Source organism: Schistocerca americana, unplaced genomic scaffold (assembly GCF_021461395.2).
Source record: "Schistocerca americana isolate TAMUIC-IGC-003095 unplaced genomic scaffold, iqSchAmer2.1 HiC_scaffold_45, whole genome shotgun sequence".
In the NCBI taxonomy this organism is placed as follows: Eukaryota; Metazoa; Arthropoda; class Insecta; order Orthoptera; family Acrididae; genus Schistocerca; species Schistocerca americana.
Window position 1 is genome coordinate 2,256,138 of NW_025726181.1, and position 27,991 is coordinate 2,284,128.

Genomic DNA, 27,991 nt, shown 5'->3' on the forward strand with positions numbered 1-27,991 from the left:
TTTAATGTCCTGTAAAAGTTTCTTGTCAATGGCTACAGTTGTTCCTGAAATACGGGGAAGTTAAGTCACCAAATTTAACATTGTGAGGATAGGACGTTCAAACTCCCCTTAATGCACATTTTCTCCTTCCTCCACTTGGTGAGCAACACATTTATAGTATTTACACAACAGCAGTAGCTATTTTCTTACAATTTCTTTTTGCAGGCATACCATGTCCCGGGCTTCAAGGGACGTGTGGGATTTATTACCTCAATGAGTGAACACTTCTGTGGCACGTGCAACCATTTACAGATAACAGCTGATGGCAATTTGGAGGTGTGTCTCTTTGGGAATTCAGAGATATCTCTCAGGTGAGTGATGAAACATAGAATAATCGTGTCCAAGTGAAAATTCATGTGAGGAAACCATAAAATTACTAGAAGACTGACAGACTGATCAGTATTTTACCTTCAGGAGGTGAAATTCCAAAACTTCTTATAGACACATTCGTTCCTCTTGTCCTCACATTAGTCATGGAGTCCGAGTGACCTTTGAGACCTTCAGAAACTTATCCCTCTTTCCTCTCTCATGAAGGAACTGATAGTTCCAAATGCTGAGTATAGAATAATACTTTCAAACTGTTTGCCATGCACATTAGGTATGTGGTTGGTATATGGAAGAGATAAACTGCAGTTAAATCCAGCAGGTATGAAATGAGTAATCTTTTCTTGAAGTTTTCAGCTTGCACCCTCCTCCCTCCCAGACATACAAATCAGATACCTCTAGCTAAATAATTTGTGAGTATATATAATTTGCCTCTGTCAACATCATGTTACACTAACCTATTTGTGAGATTAAATTAAAGGAAAGTAATCAGAACTGGAAATTATGTAAAGACATTTTTGGCTATGTCCCTGTGTTGTATTAAAGTTAACACAGTATTTCTGTCCATGTGATGGTAACTATGATTCGCCAGCCACCGTTGCCGAGCGGTTCTAGGTGCTTCAGTCCAGAACTGCGCGACTGCTACGGTCGCAGGTTTGAATCCTGCCTTGGCTCAGATGTTAAGTCCCATAGTGCCCAGAGCCATTTCAACTGTGATTCATGATTATCAGAGTCTATATGTTCCAAATAAAAATTGGAACTTCATGTGTATAAATGTACAAATTATTAGACAATGGGACCAACAACTGACACTTTTAAATTGGTGACTAGACTAAGACTTGGCGATAAGTTTGTTTCAGGACATGGTAAGGGGGGTGAGGGGTGGGAAGAATCAGCTCTCTCTTTGTGAGCATACCAGAAATCCTTTATCAACCGAAGGTAAAATAAGATATAAAAATACATTGTCAAACAATTAATTTAAGTATCTTAAAAACCAAATGACTAATAAAATTGGAAGCTAAGAAAAGTAAGTTCATAGTAAGTAGGGTGAAACACAGGGGGCTGCAACATATTGCCATTGTTGTTTGACTTGTCTATCAAAGAAAAAAGAAATGGATCAAAACAAAATAAAAGTGAGAATGGAAATGTATCAGAAGAAAATAGGAATAAGCAAGGAACATATTCTTTAATTAAAAAAAAAAAAAAAAAAAGACATGTGAGGCAGATGTTCCTACAATTTTATGTTCAAAGCACAGCAGCCTGTGAAAGCAAAATATTTATGACATTGAAAAAAGAAAATCAGTGAGTGAAAAGTGTGTGTAGGTGAATTGTGGTGAAAGACTGGATATTGGAACTTCTGTTATGCTGCCCAGTATTAGTTGACTTGGTAGTAAAGGAGCAAGTTTGCAAGGGCAGAGTGGGAGTATGGAAAAGCTAGTCCAAGATAGGATGAAAAAGATAACAGCAACTTAAAAAATGAACCCCATGAACCCCATTCCAATCTAGTGAATGCAGTGGTTGACAATATCTTGTGACATTCACCTATAAGGCTCAAACAATAATTGCTAAATAAAAATACAAAATGTTGACAAGACTGTATCTAAGCTGTCACACTCTTTTGAAACAAGGGTGTTTAAACCAACAAACACGCAGGAAAGCAGGGACAACTCACACACTAGAGAAGGATGGGCAGTATCATTGAAGGAGTGAGCATGAACCGTGTGGAATATGTGTGGTACAAGTAAAAAAAAAAAAAAAAAAAAAAAAAAAAAAAGTAATGATAGTAAAATTCCAATCCCGGGAGCGGAAAGACTTACCTTAGTGGGAAAAAGGACAGGTATACACTCGCACACACGCACATATCCATCCACACATACAGACACAAGCAGACATATATATGTCTGCTTGTGTCTTTATGTGTGGATGGATATGTGCGTGTGTGCGAGTGTATACCTGTCCTTTTTTCCCCTTAAGGCAAGTCTTTCCACTCCCGGGATTGGAATGACTCCTTACCCTCTCCCTTAAAACCCACTTCCTTTCGTCTTCCCCTCTCCTTCTCTCTTTCCTGATGAGGCAACAGTTTGTTGCGAAAGCTTGAATTTTGTGTGTATGTTTGTGTTTGTTTGTGTGTCTATCGACCTGCCAGCGCTTTCGTTCGGTAAGTCACCTCATCTTTGTTTTTATATATTGAAGTTTATTATTTTATTTACCTGTCTTGCAGTTTCCTTGATTTCTTGCAAAGTACAGTACAATGAAAACCTACCATATTGCATAACAAGTAGATGAGTATAAACTTCAGAATAGCATCATCGCCATTAAATGACCTATGTTTTCTTTACTAACAAGAGAAGGGACAGAAGCAATAAACACAAAATCAGAACTGCTTTTGCTTGATTACAGCAGGGACAATAATTTTTAACATCTACATTTACAACAGATCATATTTACAAAATGTTTTCGAAATTTGCTCTGTTTGCTCAAATGAAAGTATTCCACTGCTCAATCATTCATTTACACTCAACCCCGACTGCTGCACATGCTGTGGGGTGTGTCATCTGGTTATGTCATATGTTCAGTGTTTCTCACCAATTTTTGGGGTATTTTGAAATGTACAAAAAGGAAAATGCAGAAAGTTATCACATTTTGCTGCACATTACCTGCGTCACAGAAAAATAATGTATACAAATCTTCTCAGATTTGCCACTGAATAACTTTGTCCAAGCCTCACAATATTTCACCAACACAACTGTTCGTCATCTTCAGGTAGTGGTGGGTCCTGTCATCACTGCTGCAAGATGTGGCTGGTGATATTCGCACAGCAGAATTGAAATTTGTCAGGCTAGAAGCAGGAGTACGAATGTGTGGACAGGCACTCCCAGTTGGATGGAAATGCCATTCATAGTAGCCTTCTGCTTATGTGTTGTGGGCAATGACTGCACTTCTGGACACTCGTGTGGTTAAGAGCTGAATTAACTCTCTGCAAGGTACTGCATCAGGTCATACATCGGAGGATCTGGTTTCTACTGTTTTAATTTCATGGCAGTCAGTGCTGGATTCTGGGCAGTGCTTAGTCAAAATTCCATATTCCTGTTGGTAAGATTGCCCACCGTATGGATACATGCCTCATTCTTAAAAACACAGTCCTAGAGTGATGATGCTGAGGATAAAATTTCAGTCCTCTTGGGAAACGTGTGGTGCCCTGTATTCAGGCAGTGCTCTGCTACCATTAATTTACTGGGTGGCATTTTTGTCAGCGCTGTTGAACACAGTGTTCTTGCACAATGTGAGGTGTCTGCCCTATATAAGGTTTCCCATAATGGCATCAGATCTTATATATGATCTGTGTTTTCTAAGGTCAAGATTGTCTTTAACTGAACACAAACAATTCCTTAGTTTTGCTGGTAGACGAAAAACACACTTGATTCTGTTTCTCTTAGCGATTCTTTTAATTTTGAAAACATGCCACTGAAATATGGCAAGAAAGCCATTTGCAGTGCTTGTCTAAGTATCTTCATTTACATCCCTACACTGAACTTGCTTTGCTCAGAACACATTGGAAATCTGTTTACAAGAATAAACATTCTGCTGGAACACTGTTCTTAGGTGTTACAGTTCACCAGGCAGACTGTCGGTATCTGAAATCACGTGTGCTCTATGTGCCAGGGTGTGTAAGACACTACCACATTGTGCAGGGTGACGGCAACTTTTGGACCTCAAATATAACTCTGCATGTATCAGTTTGCAGTAGAGACTAAGCCCCAGTGCTATGTCAGCTTTTCTTCTAACCGTGACATCCAGGAATGGTAAGCTGCTATCTTTTTGTACTTCCACAGTGAACTGAATATTCAGATGGAGCGAGTGCAAATGCTGCAGGAACATAGGTAGTGTCTGTATTATGTGGGCCACACCACAAATGTCTCTTCAGCATTCTGCCAGAAGGAGGAATGTTGGATATTTACTAAGGGAAATAGAGGATCTCCCATGGGAACACTGTCCACTTGATCAAAGTAGTTGGTGTTACATAAGAAATAGGATGAGGTATGCACATGTTTAAACAGCATCACAATTTCTTTCTCAAACTTGCTGCTAATAACCTCTAATGAGGGCTGCAGGGGCACTTTTGTAAGTAATGATATAACATTTGAGCTAACTAAAAGATCTGAAAGTTCTAGTTTAAGCAACTTCAGGTATTCTATGAAATCCTCTGAATTCTAAATATGATGGTCATAGTCATCCACATGATAAATTTCAAAACTGTCACGTGGAAATTGCCAGTTGCATCTTGCAGCAGTGATGGTGGAAATCACCACCACCTGAAGATGCCAAAACGTTGTGTCACTGAAATATTGAGGGAGGGACTTGCATAATGTTATCTGGTGGGGAACCCAAAGTGTTTTTGCAACAGATCTATTAGGCAAGCCTGAAAAGTCACATATACTCCAAGCAGTAAGTACCTGTTATAAAATGGTCACATTAGTGAGCTTGGCAATTAATTAAGAGTTTATCAATAAATTTGGCTTCATTTTGCAAGAAATTGTGCTGTGTTCCAGTACTCCCTCTTCAACAAAACTAATGTCAGTTTCTGCTCCACCTCTTCAGCCCAAGATCCTATGTATACTCTTGAGCATTTGTGTAAGATACCTGTTTATTTATAAAAATAAAAGTAACTTCTATCATGACTTTCCCATTCTTGTCCAGTGGGTTTGTTATCCTGCTGTTGCCTACTGCAGACTACAAGATTACTGTTGAAGATTTCTGCAAAGTTTTTCTTCCTTTTTAGTGTACCAACATTTCACTGTGTGGTACTGTTTAACGGGTGTTTTAACTGTTGTTTCAGAGATGCAATACGAAGCAAATGCAGTGAGGATGACTTGCTTGCCATGATTGGGGCAGCAGTGAGAAGAAAGAAGAAACAACATGGAGGTAAGATACATTACAGCAAATGTAACTCTATAGATAGAAAGAAAATTTCTGCTTAACAAGTCATAGCAAACATAATAGCAAAATAGAATGAAAAGCAACAGTGATAGAACCTGTGTTTTTTGTGTAAACTTGGATTTAATTTTTTATTTAGTATTCATTCTGATTAATGCCCATTGGTCAACAGTATATTTCAGCCCTAGAATTTGGTTCTGCAAGGTCCACCAGATAACCATATATGGCTGTTGTAACTCCTTTATTGGACTTCAGAAGTTTTCCAGCAACAAATCTTTTTTTTTTCTTTCTTTCTTTCTTTTTTTTTCTTTTTTAAAAAAAAGCTAAAATGCAGAAAACATCATAAAGCAAACACTCACAGAAAAGCATCAGTGTCCTTGAAACAATGGAAACTCCAGTAGGAATATCAACAATGTTGGAAAAGACAGATTACTACTTACTGATGAAGGCTGTGGCTGAAAGCTTTATGTAAGTGTCTTTTAATTCTTCCCATCTGCAGCCTAAGGTATCTTCTTTATGGTAAGTAACAGTCTGTCTTTTCCTTCATTATTCATTAGTGTTCTTTTTTTTATTGCTGTTTAGCAAGCATCGTGTGGTATATAAGGGATGTGAATAGCGTCAGATGTTGAATCATCACTCTGGAGGATATGAAGGTGCTGCATATTGGTGTGAGACAGCATTATCTGATGAGAGTTTGAAAGAAACCTCATTGTGGATGTCCATTTGGTCCCCTGGTTAAACCTCGCAACATCTGTATTTTTGGAGTATTTGGATCTGACAGTGGCCTGATGTTGGAAAGTAAGGGCTTACTCATCATCAATGTTCCAGTTGACTACATCAGACCACTACAAGGGAGCATCACTGTGTAGTGTACTGAGTACATTGTAACCTGTTCACGTCTGTGACTGCCATCTGAGAACAAGTACAGTAAACTCTCGTGCAGCTACACTTTTGGCTAGCTAGATTGACACTTGACAAGTTTCAATTTGCGTGCACCTGGAGCCAAGCATTTGCTGGTGTTTTTTGGCAATCTACTGCTAATCAGTGCACTGGTGCGTGTCAAAAGTCCAAGTATCGTCAATTCGTGCGTGTGTTGGTTGAAGCTCTAGTGCGTTTCTTATTCGTATTGCATGGTTTCATGCCACTGCCATCTATTGGAACTCCTTGGAAGTACAGTACATACAGTATTGTTCTATGGAGCGCAACGTAGGCCTGTCGAAACTGACAATTAGAGTGCGCCGCCTAACACTTTCCACTTGTTGTCAGTACATCAAAGCTGAGTGTTTAACAGTGAACGTACAACACCCTGTTGTGTTGCCACGTGGGCTTGGGTAGAACAGAGGAAATGGCATAGATGTATTGAATGCTTTCATTTGATGGCTGCCACAGCCTGGTTTCAAAAATCAAAAGTTTGTGTAGTGCATCTCGAGTGTTGTCAAGTTGTGCATTTGTGTGTTTCTGATTTGAGGTTTTGTGCTCCCACTATGTGCCTTAAAGTGTCCAGAGATAAAAGGGGCCAAAAACCATAAAGGACTCAGTCGAGTGTCTGTAAAAAGAACACTGAACGTGACTACGGGCACGTAACATAAAATGAATGTGATCTTGTTGGAAAAAGAGCATCACACTTTGCAGAGAATTGATGCTGGTGAGCCACCCACAAAAGTTGCTGCAGAGTAGGAGTACAATTACTGATCGGAAGACAAATCGATCAGGAATTGAAAAATTTTTGTTCCATCCAAGCATTGGGCAGCGCAGTGAAATCTTGAAAAACAATGAGAAAAGGTGCACATCCTCAGTTAGAAGAGGCATTATTTTTGTGGCACGAATAAATAAGAGCCAAAGGTGTGTCAGTTTCAGGTCCTCTAATTTGTCAAAATGAGCTAATGAGCTGATAGAAGGAAAGAAGCAAGAATTCCTCGGAAGTAATGGCTGGCAGGATCATTTCAAGAAGCAGCATGGCATCCATGAAATTGCCATCAGTGCCAAATCATTATCTGGGGATGAAGCTGCTATGCTGATTTTAAGAAGAAACTGCACACAATCATTGACAAAGGAGGTTATACTGACAATCAACTTTACAAATGTGATGAAACTGGGTTGAATTACAAAATGCTGCCAACGAAAACCCTTGCCTCTAAAGAAGAAGAAATGGCTTCCAGATACAAAAAAATCAAAGAAAGATTTACTGTCCTCGCTTGCAGTAATGCCACTGGCAATCATAAACTGTGTCTTACTTTAATTGGCAAATCCAAAACACCAAGAGCATTTAGACACCAACCAACCAGCTTTGCCACTGAGGTACACGAATCAGTCTTAAGGCATGTATGAACAGTGGCGTGCCATCTTCAGAGAGTGGTTCCAGGCAGAGTTTGTTCCAGCTGTAGTAAATTACATGGAAGGAAAAGGACTTTCTTGAAAAGCGCTACTTCTTGTGGACAATGCTCCTTCTCACCCAGGTGATCTGCAAGATGGGGATATCAAAGTTGTATTTCTTCCACAAAATGTCACATCTCTATGTCAACCGATGGACCAAGGTATTCTTGAGGCGATGGAAAAACATTACAGACACAAGATGCTGGAATACTTAATAGGTGTGATTGATGCTGCAGATGATTTTGTGGAAGCTCTTAAAAAAATTGATGTTTTAAGTGTCATTCATTGATTGCTGAAGCTTGGAATCTAATTCCTCCAGTTCCTCTTGTTAGGTCTTGGAAAAAACTCTTAGATCGTAAGGCAACCTAAGTGGTGGGAAGGAGGAGACAACACCGAAACTCAAGCTGACATAATTTTGGTGAATTTACTGGAGAAGCTGGTTGTAAAGACACACACTTCGAAGACATTGAAGAGTGGATGGAAAATGGCATTTTTTCATGTGACTGAGGATGAAATCGTCCAAATTGTGACCGATCATAAAGCGTTAGAAGACTATGTTTCTGATGATGAATCAGAGAAAAATATTCCTCACACATTCTGTTACGAAGTGATCCAAACTGCCCTGGAGTACATCAGCCAACAGGAGGAGACGATTTATCCTGAAATAGTTTGATTTCAACGTTGGAGATGTATTGTTGCAGCAATAGTTTCTCAAGCAAAAAAACAAAAGAAAAAAAGACATTCGTGACTTCGTTACCAAAAAATAAACTCTAATGAAGCATCCTAGAACTTCTATGTCCATAACTTAAAAAGTTTTTTTTTTTTTTTTTTTTTACTTTTCTTGAAAGTTCCTCTGGACAGACTTTTCGTTCCTTTGAGTAATCTCTAGATTTGTTTCATAATTTTGTTCAGTAGTTTATTTTTTATTCAAAAGAGTAGGTAATAAAATTAAAACTCCTGTTTTTTCCTGCTGCCAAATAAGGGAGATTTTTTCTGTAAGAATGCAAAATAAACAAGCTTTGTTATACAGCATTTAAAAACTTTGAGTTTTCTATCATAGTTTGGTGCCTTTTTAACATGTCAACACAATTTTTTCAGTAAAAAAGTGTAGGGTTATTTGCAACCATATCAGTAATGTTTCACATACCCTACGCACGTTTTACGATCGTATTTCGCAATATTGACGCAATTTGGAGTGTTCACATGTGAAAACAGGGGGACTTTGATTTATCTGGAATTTTCGTTATCGGAACTGACCACCGTCCTGATCATTTCGGATAAACAGGAGTTCACTGTAATAGTCTCCTTGCAACATGCTGTGTCATACAGCTAGGAGCAGCCAGACTATGGAATTGCCGTCCTGCGCATAGGCTGCCATTAACACCCAAGCAAATGACTGCATGTGAAGTCGTGCCATGATCAAGAAGTACGGACTGCTAATGAATGGCATCACATTATGTTCACTGATGAGTCCCAGTCCTGCACTGCTCCAAATGACTATAGTGGAGAAGTTTGACAGTGACCCGGGGAGATGGGGAGAGGTCCCATTCTTCCACATTTGGGGGGGGGGGGGGTCACAAAGGAGTCCCATGGTGTGGGGAGCCGTTGGGTATGACTTCAGGTCACGGCTTGTAATGGCCGTGGGAACTCTGATGGAACAGCAGTGTGTAATAGTATTGTGGTGCTATTTTTCAACAGGCCGGTGCTTGTCCACATGTAGTATGTGTCTCTTTAAATTGTCTGTGTGATGTTGATATACTCCTGTGGCCAGCAAAATCCCCATATCTGTCCCCGATATAACATTATGGGACCAACATGGACGTCAACTCCATCCCACTGCCTGTATCCATGATTGCAATGTCCAGTTACAACAGTTGTGGATCACCTTTCTCAGGAGGGTATGCAGCAGCTTTACGACATCCTCCCGCACTGTCCAGGCCAGACAGGGTGCATTGCTGTATTGATAAGTGGGCTCAAACTGATAAGTTCTGTGTAAATTTGACTCTGTTTTGTTATCACTGAAATAACATCACATACCCTCTAAATTAGCTATGTTTCAATTTGTTTTCTCCCCACCTTCTGAGTGTCTCACTTTTTTTCAAGCAGTGTAATTTAAGACAGACATAAGAATATGAAAATGGGATGGCATATCACATTGCTATTCAACTATGCCCCTAAGAAAATTGTAAGATAATGGAGAAGAGCAGGTGCACTATTACACTGACTAGAACGTAAACTTAAAGATAGAATTATATTGTGTAACCTATACCGATGACATAATACTAATTGACAAAAACATCACTGATATGCTAAAGCAATTTGAAATATTAAGGGAGCAAGCTAGGAAAATTGGACTACTAATTTCACCTGGAGAAAAAATTCTTGGCTGATACCAAAATGGCACTGGGTGAACTTATATAGGCAATGACATAGTATTCGGTGTTAAATAGTTTAAATAATTTGGTGAAAAAGACCACTGAACATCATAATGAAAAGAAGGCCATAGAATCCAGACTTCAGAAAGTACAAACTGTCTCTCAGTTAACTAAAAGTATTTTTCCTGGAACTCTAAAATCTAACATTGTACAACAGTGATCAAATTAGAATTTCTTTATGCATGAGAGAGACTCTTTGTCCAACACAAGACATGAAAACAGCAAACTGAATTAGAAGAATGTAAAATTGTAGTAAAAATCTTAGGTCCAAGAATAAAGGATGGGATACATCACACAGAACCCAGTGTGAAATCTCCAGGCAAATTCCTAAAAGCTCTTGTTACAATGTGTCTCCAAGGAATCCAACTTGTGGGACATACAGAAAGAATGTATCCAAACAGGCAGCTCATTGGATTCCCACATACTTGAAAAATAAGATCCTACTGATGAAAACAAACAGGAAGAGACCTTAAGAAATTGGAATCACCACATTTACAGTATTCTGATGTAGTGATGAGTCACACAGAGTGCAGTTTCGCAGTAGCTTGATCGATGCTTGTACTTGTGTATGTAGTATATGCAAGTGTGTACAGTGTCTCTTCTGGTGTACTCACGATATGCTAATTTAGTGGCCGAGCAGTAAACCGGATCCCTACTCGGTTCCAGTGTGCTGTGCTAATTATTCTTCTTCACTTGACATTTATGCTTGGAGCTGCAAGAGAGGCCATTTTCCAGATAATGCCACAAAAACAACAAATTCTCAGATATCAGTTTAACTTACACTCTTCAACATCATAGACAACATTTCACATTAATATGTTGCAGAACACTAGATTAGTGTTAAAATGGCCAGAGTAAACATTGTTCTCCATGTGACAGATTGTCAAAAGATGTCCAAAATCGATAAATTTTATATCTCTGCACAGAGAAGCAGCTGGTTGCTCATTGTCATCTGTGGTGCTAATCAATGGGTCGAGCTCGTTGCTGGCACAGCGCCACCTCAGAGTAAGTGGCCCCTCATCCCAGCAGGTGTCGATGTTTAAACACCCGTATAGCTCCCAAGACTTACTGCGTCTGTGGATAACTCCATCTCTGCACAGAACTTCCCACATTTCCCACATAGTGGGCCCTCGTGTCTCTTACACACAATAAATCTTCAAACTTATTTCATTGGCTAAGTTAAATTTCGAGTGTGATGTGCTATTTCGTAAAAAATAGCGAACGGTAGACATGGATGTTATTGTGACTCTTTCCTAAGGCAACATTTGTGTATTACACTTGTAGAAGTGCACTGCAACATAAAACAGTAGACCGTAAGTTCAAACAATGGAAACTCCAGGTTGGAATATCAGCAGTGTAGGAAAAGATAGAGTGCTAATTACCATAAAGATGGCACGTTAAAATGCAGACAGGCACAGTTAAGACACTTACACATAAGCTTTTGGCCACAACCTTCATCAGAAAAAGAAATAGAAATACACACCATTCATTCACACAAGCAAGCACACCTCACACACACATGACCGCCAACTCCGACAGCTCAGACCAGAATGCTAGTCTGTAAGTTTGCTACACAATAAAATAATTATTCTGAGCTACAAGAAAAATGGATTCAAAGAACTAAACAGCTTGAAGAAAAAAAAAGGGAAGCTCCCTGAAGCAACGTAGTTTCACGAGTGTGCATACCAGTGGTAAATTATGAGAGTCGCAACTCTCTGAAATGGATACAAAGGCCACCAGATTGCATTAGCTTTGTTTGTGTCTCGGATTGTTACCAAGAATGGTAGGAGCTATAAGAGATGTGAAGAGTGTAAGATGTTGAGTGATCCCTGTGAAGGACACAGATGCCCTGTACGTCTGTGAGTCAGCATTATCAGCACGCAACAAAATTTGAAGGGGCCTAATTGGGTGTCTCCATTTGCCAGGCTGATTGAATTATGCAATATGCAGATTTGTGAGTCATTCAGATGTGGTAGTGGCCCCATGTTGGACTGCTTGGGAACGTAAGGGTGGTGTGCTTGTCAGCAAGCTTCCGGTTTACCGTGTCTGACGAGCCCATGGGAGAATTGCTGTAATGTACGCCGAGCACATAGTAACCCTTTCACACCTGCACCTGTCATGTGACCAGCAGTGAGACATTCTGCAAGACCCGCGATGACAGTTGTCAGTGAGTATGACAACGACATAGGGAGAGGGCGTGTGGGGCAGAATCGGATATGACTTCAGGTCACTCTGACAGCACAGCAGTATGTCATGGACATCCTACATCCTCATTTGCTACCTCCATGTCCAACGGAGTTACAAGAGACAGACCAGTGAAAACATATCCAGTTGTTGACTCACAAAACGGTTTTGAGCTGTGACGCATGTAGTCTTAAGTGAATCATTCATACAAAAAGAAAAGAAGAAGAAGCTAAAGTCAGAATGTGAAAAAATTGGAGAATGGAATAGATATTTGAAGACTTCACACTTGAAACTCCCAGTTTTCCTATTGTGAAAGTGCCTTTGTGACCATATGCATTTCACTGACAATAAACTTTTTTTTTCCCCCTGGGTCTTGGCTCCATATTTTTTCAGACCAGTTGAGTCAGAATACTTGCATTGTATTTGTGAGGTATTGTTTCAGTCTTGCAAGCTAATCTAAAATACAAATCCCTTTTGCATCCTAGAAAACAATGACCACTCTTTCTCTCCGATGAAGTCACCTTGGCTATTTTTGTGCAACTGCTGTTTCATTTCGGTCATCTCTCATCCACGGGAACAGATTGGTGCATAGAATCAGTTGTGTGTCAGATTGTTCCAAATTGTTTTTCACATTAGGTTGTAGTCAGGCTTCAACAGACATGCCACTCACTTTCTGGTATGGCCACGGCATCAAATGTTTTGCACATCTTTTTAATTACTGATCTTGCAATATCACACTGTGTTCTTTCTCAGCATTTTCATATTTGATTGTAATTCTAGGAAGTTGTTCATGAGTCATCTTACAGAGACATATGCTACATATGAATTCAGCCACCCATTCCTTAACTGTTGACTATGAAGGAACTCCCCCCATGAACCATGGACCTTGCCATTGGTGGGGAGGCTTGCGTGCCTCAGCGAGACAGATGGCCGTACCGTAGGTGCAACCACAACGAAGGGGTATCTGTTGAGAGGCCAGACAAACATGTGGTTCCTGAAGAGGGGCAGCAGCCTTTTCAGTAGTTGCAGGGGCAACAGTCTGGATGATTGACTGATCTGGCCTTGTAACATTAACCAAAACGGCCTTGCTGTGCTGGTACTGCGAACGGCTGAAACCAAGGGGAAACTACAGCCGTAATTTTTCCCGAGTACATGCAGCTCTACAACTTGACTAGAAGAAGAGATCGGTTGGTAGGACATGTTTTGAGGCATCAAGGGATCACAAATTTAGCATTGGAGGGCAGCGTGGAGGGTAAAAATCGTAGAGGGAGACCAAGAGATGAATACACTAAGCAGATTCAGAAGGATGTAGGTTGCAGTAGGTACTGGGAGATGAAGAAGCTTGCACAGGATAGAGTAGCATGGAGAGCTGCACCAAACCAGTCTCAGGACTGAAGACCACAACAACAACAACAACATGAAGGCACTGACTCCTAATAAGTAAGATGATGCCTGTAGAAAAGTACAACAAAACAGTAATCTCAAAAAAGGACAGGATAGACAGTACATTCTGTAGGACATATTAAAAGTGATTGGTAAAAGAGACTTGGTGTGTTAAATGCAGCTTTTGGTTACATGATAATTGAATTGGATAGATAAACAATCTACTTGCTAAGTGGCGGCAGAACACACACATAAAAGATTATAATTAGGCAAGCTTTCAGAGCCAGTAGCTCATTCTTCAGGCAGAAGGGCTGAAGTGGAAGGAAGAGGGGTGAAGGATAGGTCTAGGAAAAATTGTAGATTTTGAGAAAGTTACCCAGAACTGCAGATCAGGGGAGACTTTCCAGATGGGATGAGAAGGAAAGACTGATTCCACATCTATATACATACTCCACTAGCCACCATATGGTGCATGGCAGAAGGTACCCTGTCTCACTACAATAGTCTGAATAAAATTACTTGATAGTTGACATCAATCACTTGCCGCAACAATGTTGCCACATTGGCTACCAGCTACCGTTTGGTTACAGGTGGCAACAAACAAGCGGCTCACTTCACAAATTATGTTAAACGTTTAACACAGAGCAATTTTTCTAGTGGCTGGTGCAAGTCAGAAATGTTGGATACTCTGTCGACTATTGATTTAAAGTGACCAGTGACTGAACTGGGGAAGACGACCCGTTTTGTATCCCTGACTGTAAACTTGTGTCCTAACCCAGCCGAGAAAATTGTGGTCAGCAGTCTGCAGCAGTACTAATATCATGATCGCTTTGTTCATGGCGATTAAAGCTAACGCTTAAGGGTAAACTCAAGACAACAAAAACTCAATTTCAGGGCTGAAAGCAAATTAAAATTTCTCCGTTTCATTTGTTACCTGTAACTATCCTTACTCTAGCTGCACATGCTGCCATGTTAGAAGCCAGTGAACAGTCCATGTGGGCACTTGTTCGTGGATTATAGATGACTGAGGCAGATTCCAAATGAAGAAATAGTGACAGGAAGAAAAATAAGACCAAATAGAACAGTCAAAACAATGATGAAAAATGATGTAGCAAAGTATTAAAAATAAAAAAATACATTTAAACCAATTAATTGAATGAAAATAATAATCACACTCTTTTGGTTAGATTTAGAAATAAAAATTTTGCTACATTGATGAGATTCAAACCTACGACATGCTACACATTAGATTAATCTGCCAACCATTGTGCTATGCCACAGCACTGCATGAAGTATTTATATATGTGAATGTAGTGACCCAGTTGCAACTATGAACTGCAACCTTAAAAATTTCAGTTTCACACAATGTAGTGAAAAGCTTATCTAATGTAAGATGATCTCTGTGAATATGATAACTATATGTATGATACTGAATTACACCTTGTGCTGAGTTATTCGGTAGTGTTTGGTTAGTGCTATGAATGAAATGTGTGTCTTTCATTAGCATTGTTAATGTGTGTTGTTTTTGGTGTAGCTATCGCGCGTCATGAAATACATAATAAAAGTGTCGGGCTCGTAATTCGGGATACAAATACATCAAGAAAGAATGCTGAACCAGGAATTGGAAGTGACTGGCCAATTTTGGTGGAGTTTGGCAACAGCAGACAGTTCAAGTGTGACGCTGACTACTCTTATTGGCGTTTGAAGTGCCAACTATCAAGTAATTTTATTTCAACTGTAGTCAATTCCTTTTCCGTTCCATCTGCCAATCGATTGAGGAAAAAGTGAATGTCTATATGCCTCTCTATGAGTCCTAATTTGTCGTCTCTTATCTTCGTGGTCCTTACGCATAATGTATGTTGGTGCAATCAGAATTGTTCTGCAGTCAGCACAGTGTTCCTCAAAATCCCTCCAGGGATTCCCATTTGAGTTCCAGAAACATCTCCATAATACTTGTATGTTGTTGTTTCGACCTACTGTTAACAAATCTAGTATCCTGCCTCTGAATTACCCCAATGTCTGCTTTAATTCGACCCCTTGTGGATCCCAGACACTAGCATCCTATATGTGATGTCCATCACAGCTGAGCCACACTGTAGTAAAATCCACCCAACAAACGAAAGATGATTATTCGCCCTCCCTACCATGACCCTCACAAGTTTGTTCCATTTCATATCACATTGCAACGTTATGTCCAGATATTGAAACAATGTGACTTCATTCATGACACTACTAATGCTGGATTCTGGCATTATGGATTAGTTTTTCCAACTCATCTGCAGTAACTTATATTTTTCTACATTTAGGGTTAGCTGTCATTTATCACACCAACTGGGAACTTTGCCCAAGTCATCTTTTATCCTCCTAAATCACTCAACGATGACACCTTCCATACACCACAACATCATCAGCAAACAACCACAGATTACTGTCCACTTTGTCCATCAGATCAGTTATGCACATAGAAAATATGAGTAATAGCGCTCCTATCACACATCCCTGGAATGATCCTAATGATACTCTAGTCACTGATGGACACTCACCGTCGGGATAATGTAGTGGGTTCTATTACTTCAGAAGTCTTTGAGCCACTCACATGTCTGGGAACCTATTCCATGTGCTTGTACCTTTGTTAAAAGTCTGCAGTGAGGCACTATGTCAAATGCTTCTCCGAAATCAAGAAATATGGAATCTGGGTTTGTGAATTTTGTGATGGCAAAGTTAGAGGAGCAATGCATCTGCATTAAATTTTGCGTGAAACTCAAGAAAACCTTTACACAGACACACCAAATGATGCAGGGAGCCTATAGCGATGAGTGCTTAAGCCATACTTGGTGTTATGTATTATTCACACGTTTTAAAATGGCTTTACAAAAGTCAAAAATAATCCTTGTTCAGGACGCTCTTAGATGTCCCCTGATGACGCTTGTGTCAGGAACGTCAAAGAAATTGTGTGTGGCAGTCGAAGATACACTGTCTGAGAGATTGTAGAAGAATGTAACAATTCAATTGGATCATGTTATGAAATGACACAGCATCTTGGAATGCATTGTGTTGCCGCCAAGTTCATTCCACGGCTCATGAGTCAAGACCAAAAAAACTTTTGGATCTCACAAATGAGAATGAGATGTTCCTTGCGAGAATAGTATGACCCCTGCAGACTTCTTTTTATTTCCAAAGTTGAAAAGGATGAAGTTTTGCAATGGTAGATGAGATAAAAGAAAATTCGCAGACGGCACTTTATGCGACCCAGCAAGAGGTGTGTCAAGACTGCTCCTGGAAGTGGAAATGATATTGGGAGCAGTGTATCAATTGTGGAGGAGAGTATTTCGAAGGAGACAATCCATACTAATTAAAAGATAAGCATAGAAAATTTTGTGGACAAAGTTTTGGAATTTTTTGAACAGACGTCGTATGACAAAAGGGCATGCTGAGTTGCCCATGAGCGATGCTTTGTACTGATTTGTGGACATAAACTTATTGGTCTCTATGAAACTGATTAGATTCAAACCCAGAATATGTTCAAGAATTCTGCAGCAAACTGATGTTACGGGTATTGGTCTGTAATTTCGCGGGTCTGTACTTTCGCCCTTCTTATATACAGGAGACGCCTCTGTATTTTTTTCCCCAGTTGCTAGGTCTTTCTGCTGGGTGAGAGATTCACAATAAATACAAGCTAAGTAAGGGTCCAGTGCCATATAGCACTCTTTGTAAAACCAAATTGAGATTCCATCTGCAACTGGCGACTTATTTGTTTTTAATTATTTCAGGCGTCGGGGATGCTTACGAGGGTGGTTTGAAAAGTTCTTGAAACAGAATGTCACTGAAACTTTTTTGTTTTTCAATGTACCCTGCTTGTAGATTAATTCACTTGGTCCAACAGTGTTCCAATACCTTGATCCCATCTCGACAATGATTTTCCTCCAGGCCTATAAAATAGTTGTCAATTCAGGCTATCAATTCTTCATTTAAGTGAATCTTCATCCACAAAGAAAAATTTTAAGTTTAGGGAAGAGGCACGTGTGGCAACAATTCATACCTTAGTTTGTGTAATTTTACCATGGCGATGGTACATGCATGCGAGCGTGCATTTGCTTGATGCTAGACGACTTTCTTCCTTATTAAACCTGGCCTTTTTCGCATATCATTTGTTGCGATTTGTCCAGAAGGTTAGCATAGTATTCTCCAGTAATTGTTTGCCCAGTGGGGAGATAATGTACAAACAGAATCCCCTTCTCATCCCAGAACACTGATGCCATGCTCTTCCCCGCTGAAGGAATTTGGTGGCGCATCCCAGAACACTGACGCCATGTCCTTCCCCGCTGAAGGAGTTTGGCGGCGGAGATTCAGCATGTTTCCACTGCCTTGATTGTTGCTTTGTCTCTGGGGTATAGTCGTAAACCAAAGTTTCCTCGTGGTCACAAACCAGCACAAAAGATCTTGTTTGTTTCTCCTAAAACAGGCCAAACATTGTTGTGATATGTCCATTCTCATGCGTTTTTGACACAGCGTCAAGAGTCGCGGCACCCATCTTGTGAATACCTTTCAGATGACATCTGGCAAGCGTGAGCAATTTCATGCACTCTAAATTGGTGATCCTCCTTGATCATTATGCGCACTTTTGCAATGATTTCTAGAGTAGTGACACGTTTTGGCTGACCTATTCATGGATGATCATCATCTAAGCTCCCCTGACCAAATTGAAATTCATTTATCCACTTGGCAACAGTTGAAGACAAAGGAGCAGAGTCCCCTGGTGTTTTCTGGAAATCGGCATGAATGTCCTTCACTTTCATACCTTTCCTTATGAAGTATTTAATCACTGCTTGAATCTCGACCCGACCCCCCGTCCCGTACCGTTGCGTCTTTGCAAATCACTGCACAGGAACAACAACAGAGCCGTGTCACTGCCACAGCTCTCTTCCAAGAGCACTGACATGGGACGGGTTTACAGGCAACAGTCCAACGAATATCATGTGAACAACTTGTGCTAGTGCTGGCCTCTTGTGGTGATTGTTGTTAGGTGTCTTTGTGCTATTGTCAAATGACGGTATGTTTATATGATTCTCTTGCATGAATGATTTCTTAAATGCAAAATTTAAAACATTTATCTCCTACTGCCACACCAGACTGGTCAAGTGACTTGATGGAATTCTTTGACTCACTTAGTGATTTTACATAGGACAATAAATTCCCCTGCTTCTCAGCCAGATCTTTTGCTGAGGTATGACAGTGGTAGTAACCTTTCCTTGTTGCCATTTGGCATTCTCTTTTGAACCAAGAGTGCAGTAGCTTTTCCTTCCTCAGTATTTTCCAAATTTCATTGTTAAACCGCAGTGGCTCTTTTGCATCCTTAATTCGTTTACTAGGTACAGACTTGTTGAGAGTGAAATTCACGATCTGTTTAAGCTTTGACCATAATCTCTCTACGTCCATCTTAATGGAACTAAGTGATGTCAGTTCTGTCTAAGTGAGATGCTAACATCTGCTTATCTGCTCTTTCTGGCGTGAACATTTTCCTAGCCTTCTTGACTGATTTATTAATTTTTGTAACCTTAGTTGTTATGATGTTATCATGATTATTAATCCCCATCTCTATGCTGAAGTCATTGATGATATCTGGCCTGTTTGTAACTACAAGGTCTAAGATATTTCCATTGCATGTGGCATGGCAAACTAGGTGCTCAAGACAATTTTCGAAAACCACATTCAAAAGTGCTTCGCAAGATTGACTGCACCCCCTGCAATGAAGCCATAGGCTACCATCTATACTCAGTAGGCTAAATTCACCTCCAACTAGTATTGCATGATCTAGGTATTTACGTGCTACTGTCTGTAGACTTTCTGTGAATGGCTCCAAAACTGTCATAGCAGAACTGGGTGGCTGATTATCCATTAATTAACGTGATTTCACCTAGACTTGTTATACGCAACCAGATAACTTCACTGTCACAATCAGCTTTGACCTCAATAGAGACAATGGACACTCCCTCTCCTACAGTGTCTAACCTGCCTTTCTGATATATATTCCATTAATCACTAAATATGTCAGAGCTTTCTGCTCTCGGTTTCAGCCATCTCTCAGTCTCTGAGAATAATTTGAGTGCGATACTTTCCTGGATGGCAGTAAATTCGGAAACTGTGTTACAAGTACATTGACAACTGATAAAATTTTGACAATCTACACTGGAGTGAATTCAAAAGATAAACCTCAACCAACATTGAATGTATCTTGGTGATAAAGAGCCCAAATAAATAAATTGATGATTTTATTCCATTTCATCTGATTGAATGAAACACACACAGCATAACTACTCAGAAAACAACTATAGTGCTGATTACATTTACTATCATACATGTAGCACTCTGAGAACATTTCACCTTGTCATAGTAGTCCTGTGTTTTGGAACTAGGCAGTGCTTCATTTCACAAAGCGAAAGGAATAGCTTGTGTAAAAAACAAAAGAAGGGGAAATAGTGGTTGCTGGTGTTTTTAACACTATCATTCAATTTAGTTCCTATTGTGAACTTTGCAGCTAGGATATGTAAATGCTCTGAGACTGCTATTGACAATATCTTTATGAACAAATCTAGGGGAAAAACGTCATATCACAAAACCAATAGTAAATGGACTATCTGATCACGACGTGCAGCATCTTGTGTTAAATGTTGAAACTTGTCAGGATAAAAAAATATTAAATCTGAGTACAGGAGGATAATAAATAAGCCAGAAATTGAGGAATTCAGGAAATTGCTCAAAGACATGAACTGGAGAGATGTTTACCTGACTCAAATGGAAAATGCAAAGCATTTATTAATAAAGTTACCTCCTCTTTTGAAAATTGTTTTCCCCTAAAGGTAACTCAGATCACACAGAAGTCAAAAGATAAACCATGGATTATACAAGGAATAAAGATATCATGTGGGCAAAAAGGAGACTGTATCTACTATCTAGGAACGTTTCTGATATTAGAATTGTAATGCATTACAAAGAATACTGCAAAATATTGAATCAAGTAATCCAGAAATCGAAGTAGCTTTATTAAGAGAAAAAGATAATTGTATAGGGCAACAAAATAAGAACTGTATGGGATATAGTGAAGACAGAGAGAAGTGGGGCCAAAAAGGAAGTGGAACAGATAGCTCTAAAAGTAAATGAGACTTTGGTAACAAGTGCATGTAGTGTTGTAAATCTCTTAAGCAAGACTTAATTTTTGTTACTGACGGCTCGGGGTTATCAGGTTCGGTGAATGGTGCAATGGAGTATCTGGGACCAGTCTTTGAAGAACATCGTGTAGAACCTATTCGAGGAACTTTGAATTCCAGCCATTGCTTCTCAGTATACTTACTCCTTAATGAAATTTGTTGCAAGTTATATATCTATATTTCCAACAAGTAGCTCAATATATATTATCAATACTAGGAATAAGAAAAATCTACATAAAGACCTAAAATCACTTATGTTTGTCCAAAAGGGGGTCCAATATTCAGGAACACACATTTTCAATAAATTACCAGCAACCATTAAAAACTTGGTTTCAGATAAAGCACAGTTTAAACAGAGTTTGAATGACTTTTTGATAGGCAATGCCTTCTACTCTATAGATGAATATCCTAACAGAGACTGTTAGGCCAGCTTAAGTAAAAATATGTTAGATATAAGTTTTGACAGCACTTGGTTGCAACAGTCAAAATTTGGTATTTTGTGTATGATAAATTTATTAATAGTGCATAACAATGTTTCATTCTGACAGCGTATTAATTCTGTAAATATTAGCTTTTCCAGTTTATTGTATTGTATTCACCTATTTTGACAATCTCATGACAAATGATCAGGGTAGTATTCATTATATTAAAATGTTTTGTGTTATACATTCTGACATGTTCCACACCCTTGAGAATCATCTCATTTTTTCGGTGTATGTAATGAAAACTGAATCAAATCAAATCCAATCACCATCTCTCATCATGTAATAACTTCACTTCTTCTTCTTCCCTTGTCGTCTCCTGTTTTTCCAGTACTCATCCATCTCCTCCTCATGTTTTTCCTCCTTTATTCTATTCGTGTTGTTCTCAATCCCCTATTTCTTCTGCATTGAAAGCCTTTTATTTTTATTTACTTATTTTTTTTATTGAGGTGAGTCTCTACGGACTGCGTGGTAACAACCGACTTCACTCTAGTGTCCAGGTCTTGTTCTTGCTCCAGCTTTGACTTCCTGCCAGTATCTTCTGAGCCCCTCCAAGAAGTGCCTTTTTATGCTCTTCAGATAATGGTCCTCACTGTCTTTCGGATGTTGATGCCATGTTAAAACCTTGGTAGTTGGTCACCAATCTTCTAAATTTGTTCCTTTCAGGAATTTCTCTCTGAGATACCAATCTGCTTAAGATCTTTTTCACATTCTTTGAACCATCTCGGCCTCGTTTTCTTAGATGGGATGAAACTCCATATTCTTTTTGTTAGTCGATCACCGTCCATTTTCATGAGATACCATAAAATAACAATCATTTCTTCGTAATGGATGCTGTGATAGGTTCTGTCTTGCTGCACGAGTCCTCATTTGCTCTCATTCGCCATTGTCCATCGACCCATCTACTACCTTAGGATTTTCCTTAATATCCTACACTCACGCTTTTCCAGCCGCTCAGCTTACCTTGTCTATTCGTGGTCAAAGATTTGGATGCTTATAAGCCCTCAGGTTTTACAACTGTATTATAATGTTGGAACTTGGCCCATATACTCATAGACTTTTTGTTATAAGTATTCTTTGTCAGTTGGTATGCTTGGTCTAACTTCCTCATCCCGACAATTGCTTCTTCTTTTAATCCATTCTCCAGGTGGATGACTTCACCGAGATACCTGAAATTCTTAACTCATCCAATTTTTTCCCAGGTTGGTTATCATCCATTCAGGTCCATCACAGATGTTCGTCATATGTTTTGTCTTTTGAATAGAGATCTGGAGTCTAACTTTTTTCAGCAATTTCTGACAGCCTATTTATCTTGTTGACTGCTGATTCTATGTTTTTAGCAAAAATGGCTAGGTCAGCCGCAAAATCTAAGCAGCCAATGCACACCCCTTTGTTCTTAGGACCAAGTCTGAACCACTCTTCATTTGTTTCTCCTTGGGCTAATAACTTTCTCCACTCTTGAATGACCTTTTCCAAGACACAATTGAAAAGGTTCAGATACCTCACCCATAAATTTAATTTTTGACACTGTGTTAGTAAGAGTTTGTTTGATCAGCTTTCTTGATGTATTATCCACCCCAAACTTTTCCAAAATATTCATTACTGCCTGTCAGTCGATGGAGTCATATACTTTCTGAAAATCAACAAATATGACCACGTAGTTATTTTTCCAAATTTTTTTTGTACCTGATCATGTTCTTCAGGTTAAAGATCTGTTCTGCGCAAGAATCGCCCTTTCGGAAACCAGCTTGATAGTCCCCAATCAGTTGGTTACAATGATCTTCTATTCTATTCTGTATCACTTTGGAGATAATCTTATATGGAACAGATACTAATGAGGTACCCTTATAGTTATTGACATTCTATTTATCACCTTTTTTGTGTATACGATGGATTAAAGCTGACTGCCATTCAGTTGGTATAATCCCAGCTCTCCAGATCTCCTCAAAAAGTTGGACTAGTATATCTAGAGTTTCATTATTTGCCAGCTTCAGTAGTTCCACCACTATTGAATCCTCTCCAGCTGCCTTATTATTCTTAAAGTTGTTGATGATCTCTTTGGTCTCCTCTTTACTAGATGGAGATGAGGGGTAGTTTGTGGATTGGGGGACATACAGGGAATTTTTCTTTCGGTTCAACACAATTAAGTAGGTTTTCAAAGTAACGAGACATGATCTTGCAGTTTTCTTTGTTGGTCAGGCTGAGTGTGGTGTGCGTACTGTAAGACCTTCAGTACACACACCATCAGATTATTTGACTTGTTGCTCTAACGAAGTAAGCGAGTGTCAGCAATATGTCTCGTGGTCTTATCATGGCATGTTTATCTTCTGCCATTAGGTCAGACGATAGAAATGCCACTTGCACACTTAGAGTAGCAGATTGATGGTGACCAACTTTAAATAGAACTTGATTAATTTTCACACACATTTATTAAAATAATAACAAATATAAAAATTATTTAACTTGGTTCTGGATGCTATTTACAATTGACAATCTGAAGTTCCTTTGGTATTGGTACGTTAATCTTATTCTTACATATATCTCGGATACTTGACAAAAGTGTCTATACATTTATCTTCATGGCTATGTACAGGAATATGGTAATCTTATTAGGCGCAGACTGGATCTTGACTATGGACTGGCACAGACAATTGTAGAACTCGTACAGACTGGTACAGACTAATGCAGACTGGTACAGACTAATGCAGACTGGTGCAGACAAATGCAGACTGACTGATCGAAGGTCTTTACACCCGTTATAATACCTCGCACATTCATGTATCACTGCGTGAGTGTGATGCGCGAGGAGAAAGTGTTCTATGTTAGCAGCAATCTCATTGGCTGCATTACATATTAATACGCGGATCGGTGGAAGCAGAATTTGGTCCGTCTCTATGGCAGCGCCATCTCGTAGTGGGGAGATGGACGAGTGCTACGCCTGCGCTGTTGTGCTTAGCGGGGCGCACTCTAGTGGGAAATTTGTGTACGCGCTGAATACGCGGAACTATGTACACAACACTGAGCTTTCCATTTTCGTCTCTAAAACAAAAACTAGGGGCTTGGTATCCTTTCAAATTCGATTTGAACGTCTGATAGAAGTCTCTGACATTCTTTATCTGGAAACGCTGATCGATCTGTTCTAACTGCCGTTTCTCATGCAGTAGAGTTCTGGCTGCATATTTTTGAACTTCATGGAATACATCAAAATCATCAGGTCTCCTGGTAGAGTTCCACTATTTCCATGCACTTGCTGTTTGGGCCACCACCTCACCACAAACCTCATTCCACCATGTATGATTCCTCTTTTTAGCTGTCAGGATTGTAGTATTAGCTGCTTGTTGGATCATGGAGGCAATGTCTGCCCATTTATGGGATTCAACTGTCAGTTACTGGTGGCATTGTTCCAATACGTTTTGATTGATTTTGAGCTTCGCAGTATCATATTTATGAAATTTATTTCCGGTTTTCACAGTCTTATTGAGAGGGATGAAATTAATTTTGATCTTGGAGAGGTGATGATCCTTTTACATTCAGTATGTTATCTGTAAAAAGGTTTCTTTCTATTATTTCTGATTGTTTGATGTTGTTTCTTTCTTATTTCTGTAATCCATGCTATCATTGATTCCTTCTTCCAGAACTACTCATTCAGTAGAGGTCTCTAAAAAAAGATTAATCTTCTTTTAGCCATTACTTCTGATATTTTCTCAAAATTTTTGTATATCTCCTCATTACTTCTAATTTTCCAGCCATCTGTAGCTTGTATTGCAACCATTATTTTCTAATAATGCTCCTTTGTGGAACCTCTGTTCTGTCCAGCTTATAGTTCATCATTAGGCATCCTCATCCATGTAAACATCCTGGTCATACCACTGTGGGATAGTGTATAAATTTGTTTTTTTTAGTTGTACATTTCTTGTTGTAAATATCCTTTGTCAAACGATTTGCTCTCTCCAGTTTGCTGACTCTTGCATCTACTGTTAATTCTTCTAGTCCATTTTGTTGTACAGTTTGTCCAATATATTTAAATTTACTTACTAATGCTACTTTACATTGTTGTTTTTCTAAGAATGTTGATGCATTGTTTGAAATTGCCATCAATGTTGTTTTTTCGGCTGAAATTTTGGGACCAGCTCTCTTTGCTATTTCTTCCAAAAGATTTCTTTTGATAACTGTCTGTCAGATTTTTTGAAAGTATATCAGAATCATCTGCAGAAGCCAGGCAGTTTACCTTAATTCCATTTGTTTTTCGTCCTAAAATTATTGGTTCAATTTTGTGATTTTTTTTCTCCAAATTCCAATAACTTTCTATTTTTTCTAGAATGTAGTGTTACAGTAAAGGTGATAAACTGTCCCCTTGGCTAACACCAGTTTTTATTTCAAATGGTTGAGATACTTCTCCCATAAATTTAGCTTCAGTCACCCTATTTGCTAGTGTTTTGAGGATTATGTTTGCTTTAACACAAAATTCTTTGATGATTTTACCCATAATTTCTCTGCCTACCAAATCAAATGTTTTCTTGAAACCAATACGTGATACTATTATTGGTTTGGTGATTAACAGTCTGTGGAGAATTATCAATTTTCTAATAAACATCTGTTCTGTGCAGGGTCTTCCCTTTCTAGAGCTCCTTGAGATTCTCCCAGTTATTTGTCTAAAGTTTCTACAACTCTGTCCAGAGAATTTTTGATAATATTTTGTATACCACTGGCAGAAGTGAGGCATCTCTGCAATTGTTGACATTTCGTGTGTCCCCTTTTTTTCATAGCTGTGGATTAATGCTTTCAATAATCTCTTCAGCTTTCCAAATGTTCTCAAACAGCAGTTGTAGATCATTTGTGTGTTCTGACTATTTCAATAATTTTGCTGTAGTGGAGTCTTCATTTGTTGCTTTGAAGTTTTGGAATGATTTGATGGCTTCATGAATTTATTGTTCTGTTAGTGGAAAATCTTCCTCCAGATGTTGTGGGACTGCTATTATATATTGCTACAATGTGCTGTTATTATTATTGTTGTTGTTGTTGTTGTTGTTTGGTTGCCTGTTCTTCAGCACTATCTTTCTGTTTCGTTTATCTATTTGCCGCCATTTTAGCCCATTTACCGGTATTTTCAACTTGTTCTTCACTTATTTGACCTTTTGGTGGCTCCTCTTGAAGAGATATTATTTCTCAGCATTTAAAATTACATCATCTGCTGCTCTTTCGCATCTGAATTTCATCATGTCCAGTCTAGTTTTTTCATTCATTTAACCATCCATCTTCCATGACTCAAGATCCTAAATTTTCATCCTTATTTCTTGAACAGTCTCATTTCTCTTTTTACATTTCCCAGATGAAGAAACTTTTGGTCCTCAAAGCTAAGATTAGTATCACTTTTTTTATTTGTTTCTGCCTATGGCTGCTATATCTCTTTAGTTAGAATATTTTCTCTCTCTGTATTTGATTATAGTCTAAGTCTGAATATTTTTATAAGTACATTTATTGCTGTAGCAATGAGTAAAATAAATTGTATTGCACTGCCTGTAGCATGTAGCACCATTTTGACTGTTAGTCCTCTTGCTGTACAAAAAGTAGCTTTGATGATTACTTAATGCAAGTATTTTGTAAGAGCTGTGGAATGGTTAGTATCTGTTTATATTTTTCTGATTAATTCAAGCTCGTCAATGCACATCCTGTGTTAAGGAAATATTTGCACTGAATTTACTGTGTGTTAAATATAAGCAGTGGATCCATTGGGGTAGTCTTTTTGGTAGAAATATGTCAAGGTGAATAAAACAGGAGATGGTGAAGGAAGAGAGGGAAAAGATCAACATTTGCTTCTCATCAGCAATATAACTGGGTTGAAACATTCAGTAAAAATTATCTGTGACAGGAAGTTGTCAGAAATACATTTTTTGAAGAAACTTTATGTTTGTATAAGCATTTATTAAATTTAAAAATTGGATTTCATGTGTTAATACAAAAGGTAATGTTTTGCATTGGAGGCATGCTGAACCTGTCAAAGATGAAGAATCGGCCAATGATTCTTATTGGAGGATAACAGTATGTATAACTTAAACTTGAGATTCTTGAAAATAAAGCTAGTCAGTATTTCTTAACAGTACTGATTTAAATACATCTAAAAGATCGCTGTTACCTAAATGAAAGTTGACGAGCAAAGTCTTAGTGGACATTTGTATAAATTTGTCATAGGTGTTATTTACAAGAAGAGTAAATAGTTTCAATAGGAATGTGGTGAGACATTTAACAAATGTGATGACCACACATTAATAGGACCTTGTAACACTACCATTATGATATTAGTATGCTTTTATGTAAATAACAGAAACCCTGTCTCTATGTTTCCACGTATAACCCTCTTACTAAAATTTAGTTTAGTTTCCAAATAAAATACACTGTGGACGGATAGTCCTGTTTATAGGAAAAGATAATCAATAGAGTTATCCTTCTTACAGGATTTACCGTGTGTTGCGTCTAATGGATAAGTAAATTGGACTATTCACTTCTTTTCCTAAGATCTTACCCAGTGGCTAGATAGAAACACAGTATGAATAATAATATACTGAAGCTAGGACAACTCATTTCCAAGTTCATTTAGTGGTTTAAAACATGTACTTAATGGTCACCAACCTAT

The 27,991-nt window shown here is 38.7% G+C and overlaps 1 protein-coding gene across 1 annotated transcript; it reads left to right on the plus strand.

Moving 5' to 3' along the window:
• Positions 1-210: 210 nt before the first annotated feature.
• LOC124583217 (molybdenum cofactor biosynthesis protein 1-like) lies at positions 211-27,397 on the plus strand (the record flags this gene model as incomplete). Its single annotated transcript, XM_047131332.1, has 3 exons — positions 211-350; positions 5,201-5,286; positions 27,342-27,397. Coding segments are annotated over 3 exons (282 nt in total), but the record flags the coding sequence as incomplete, so codon positions are not given.
• Between the last annotated feature and the right edge of the window lie 594 nt (positions 27,398-27,991).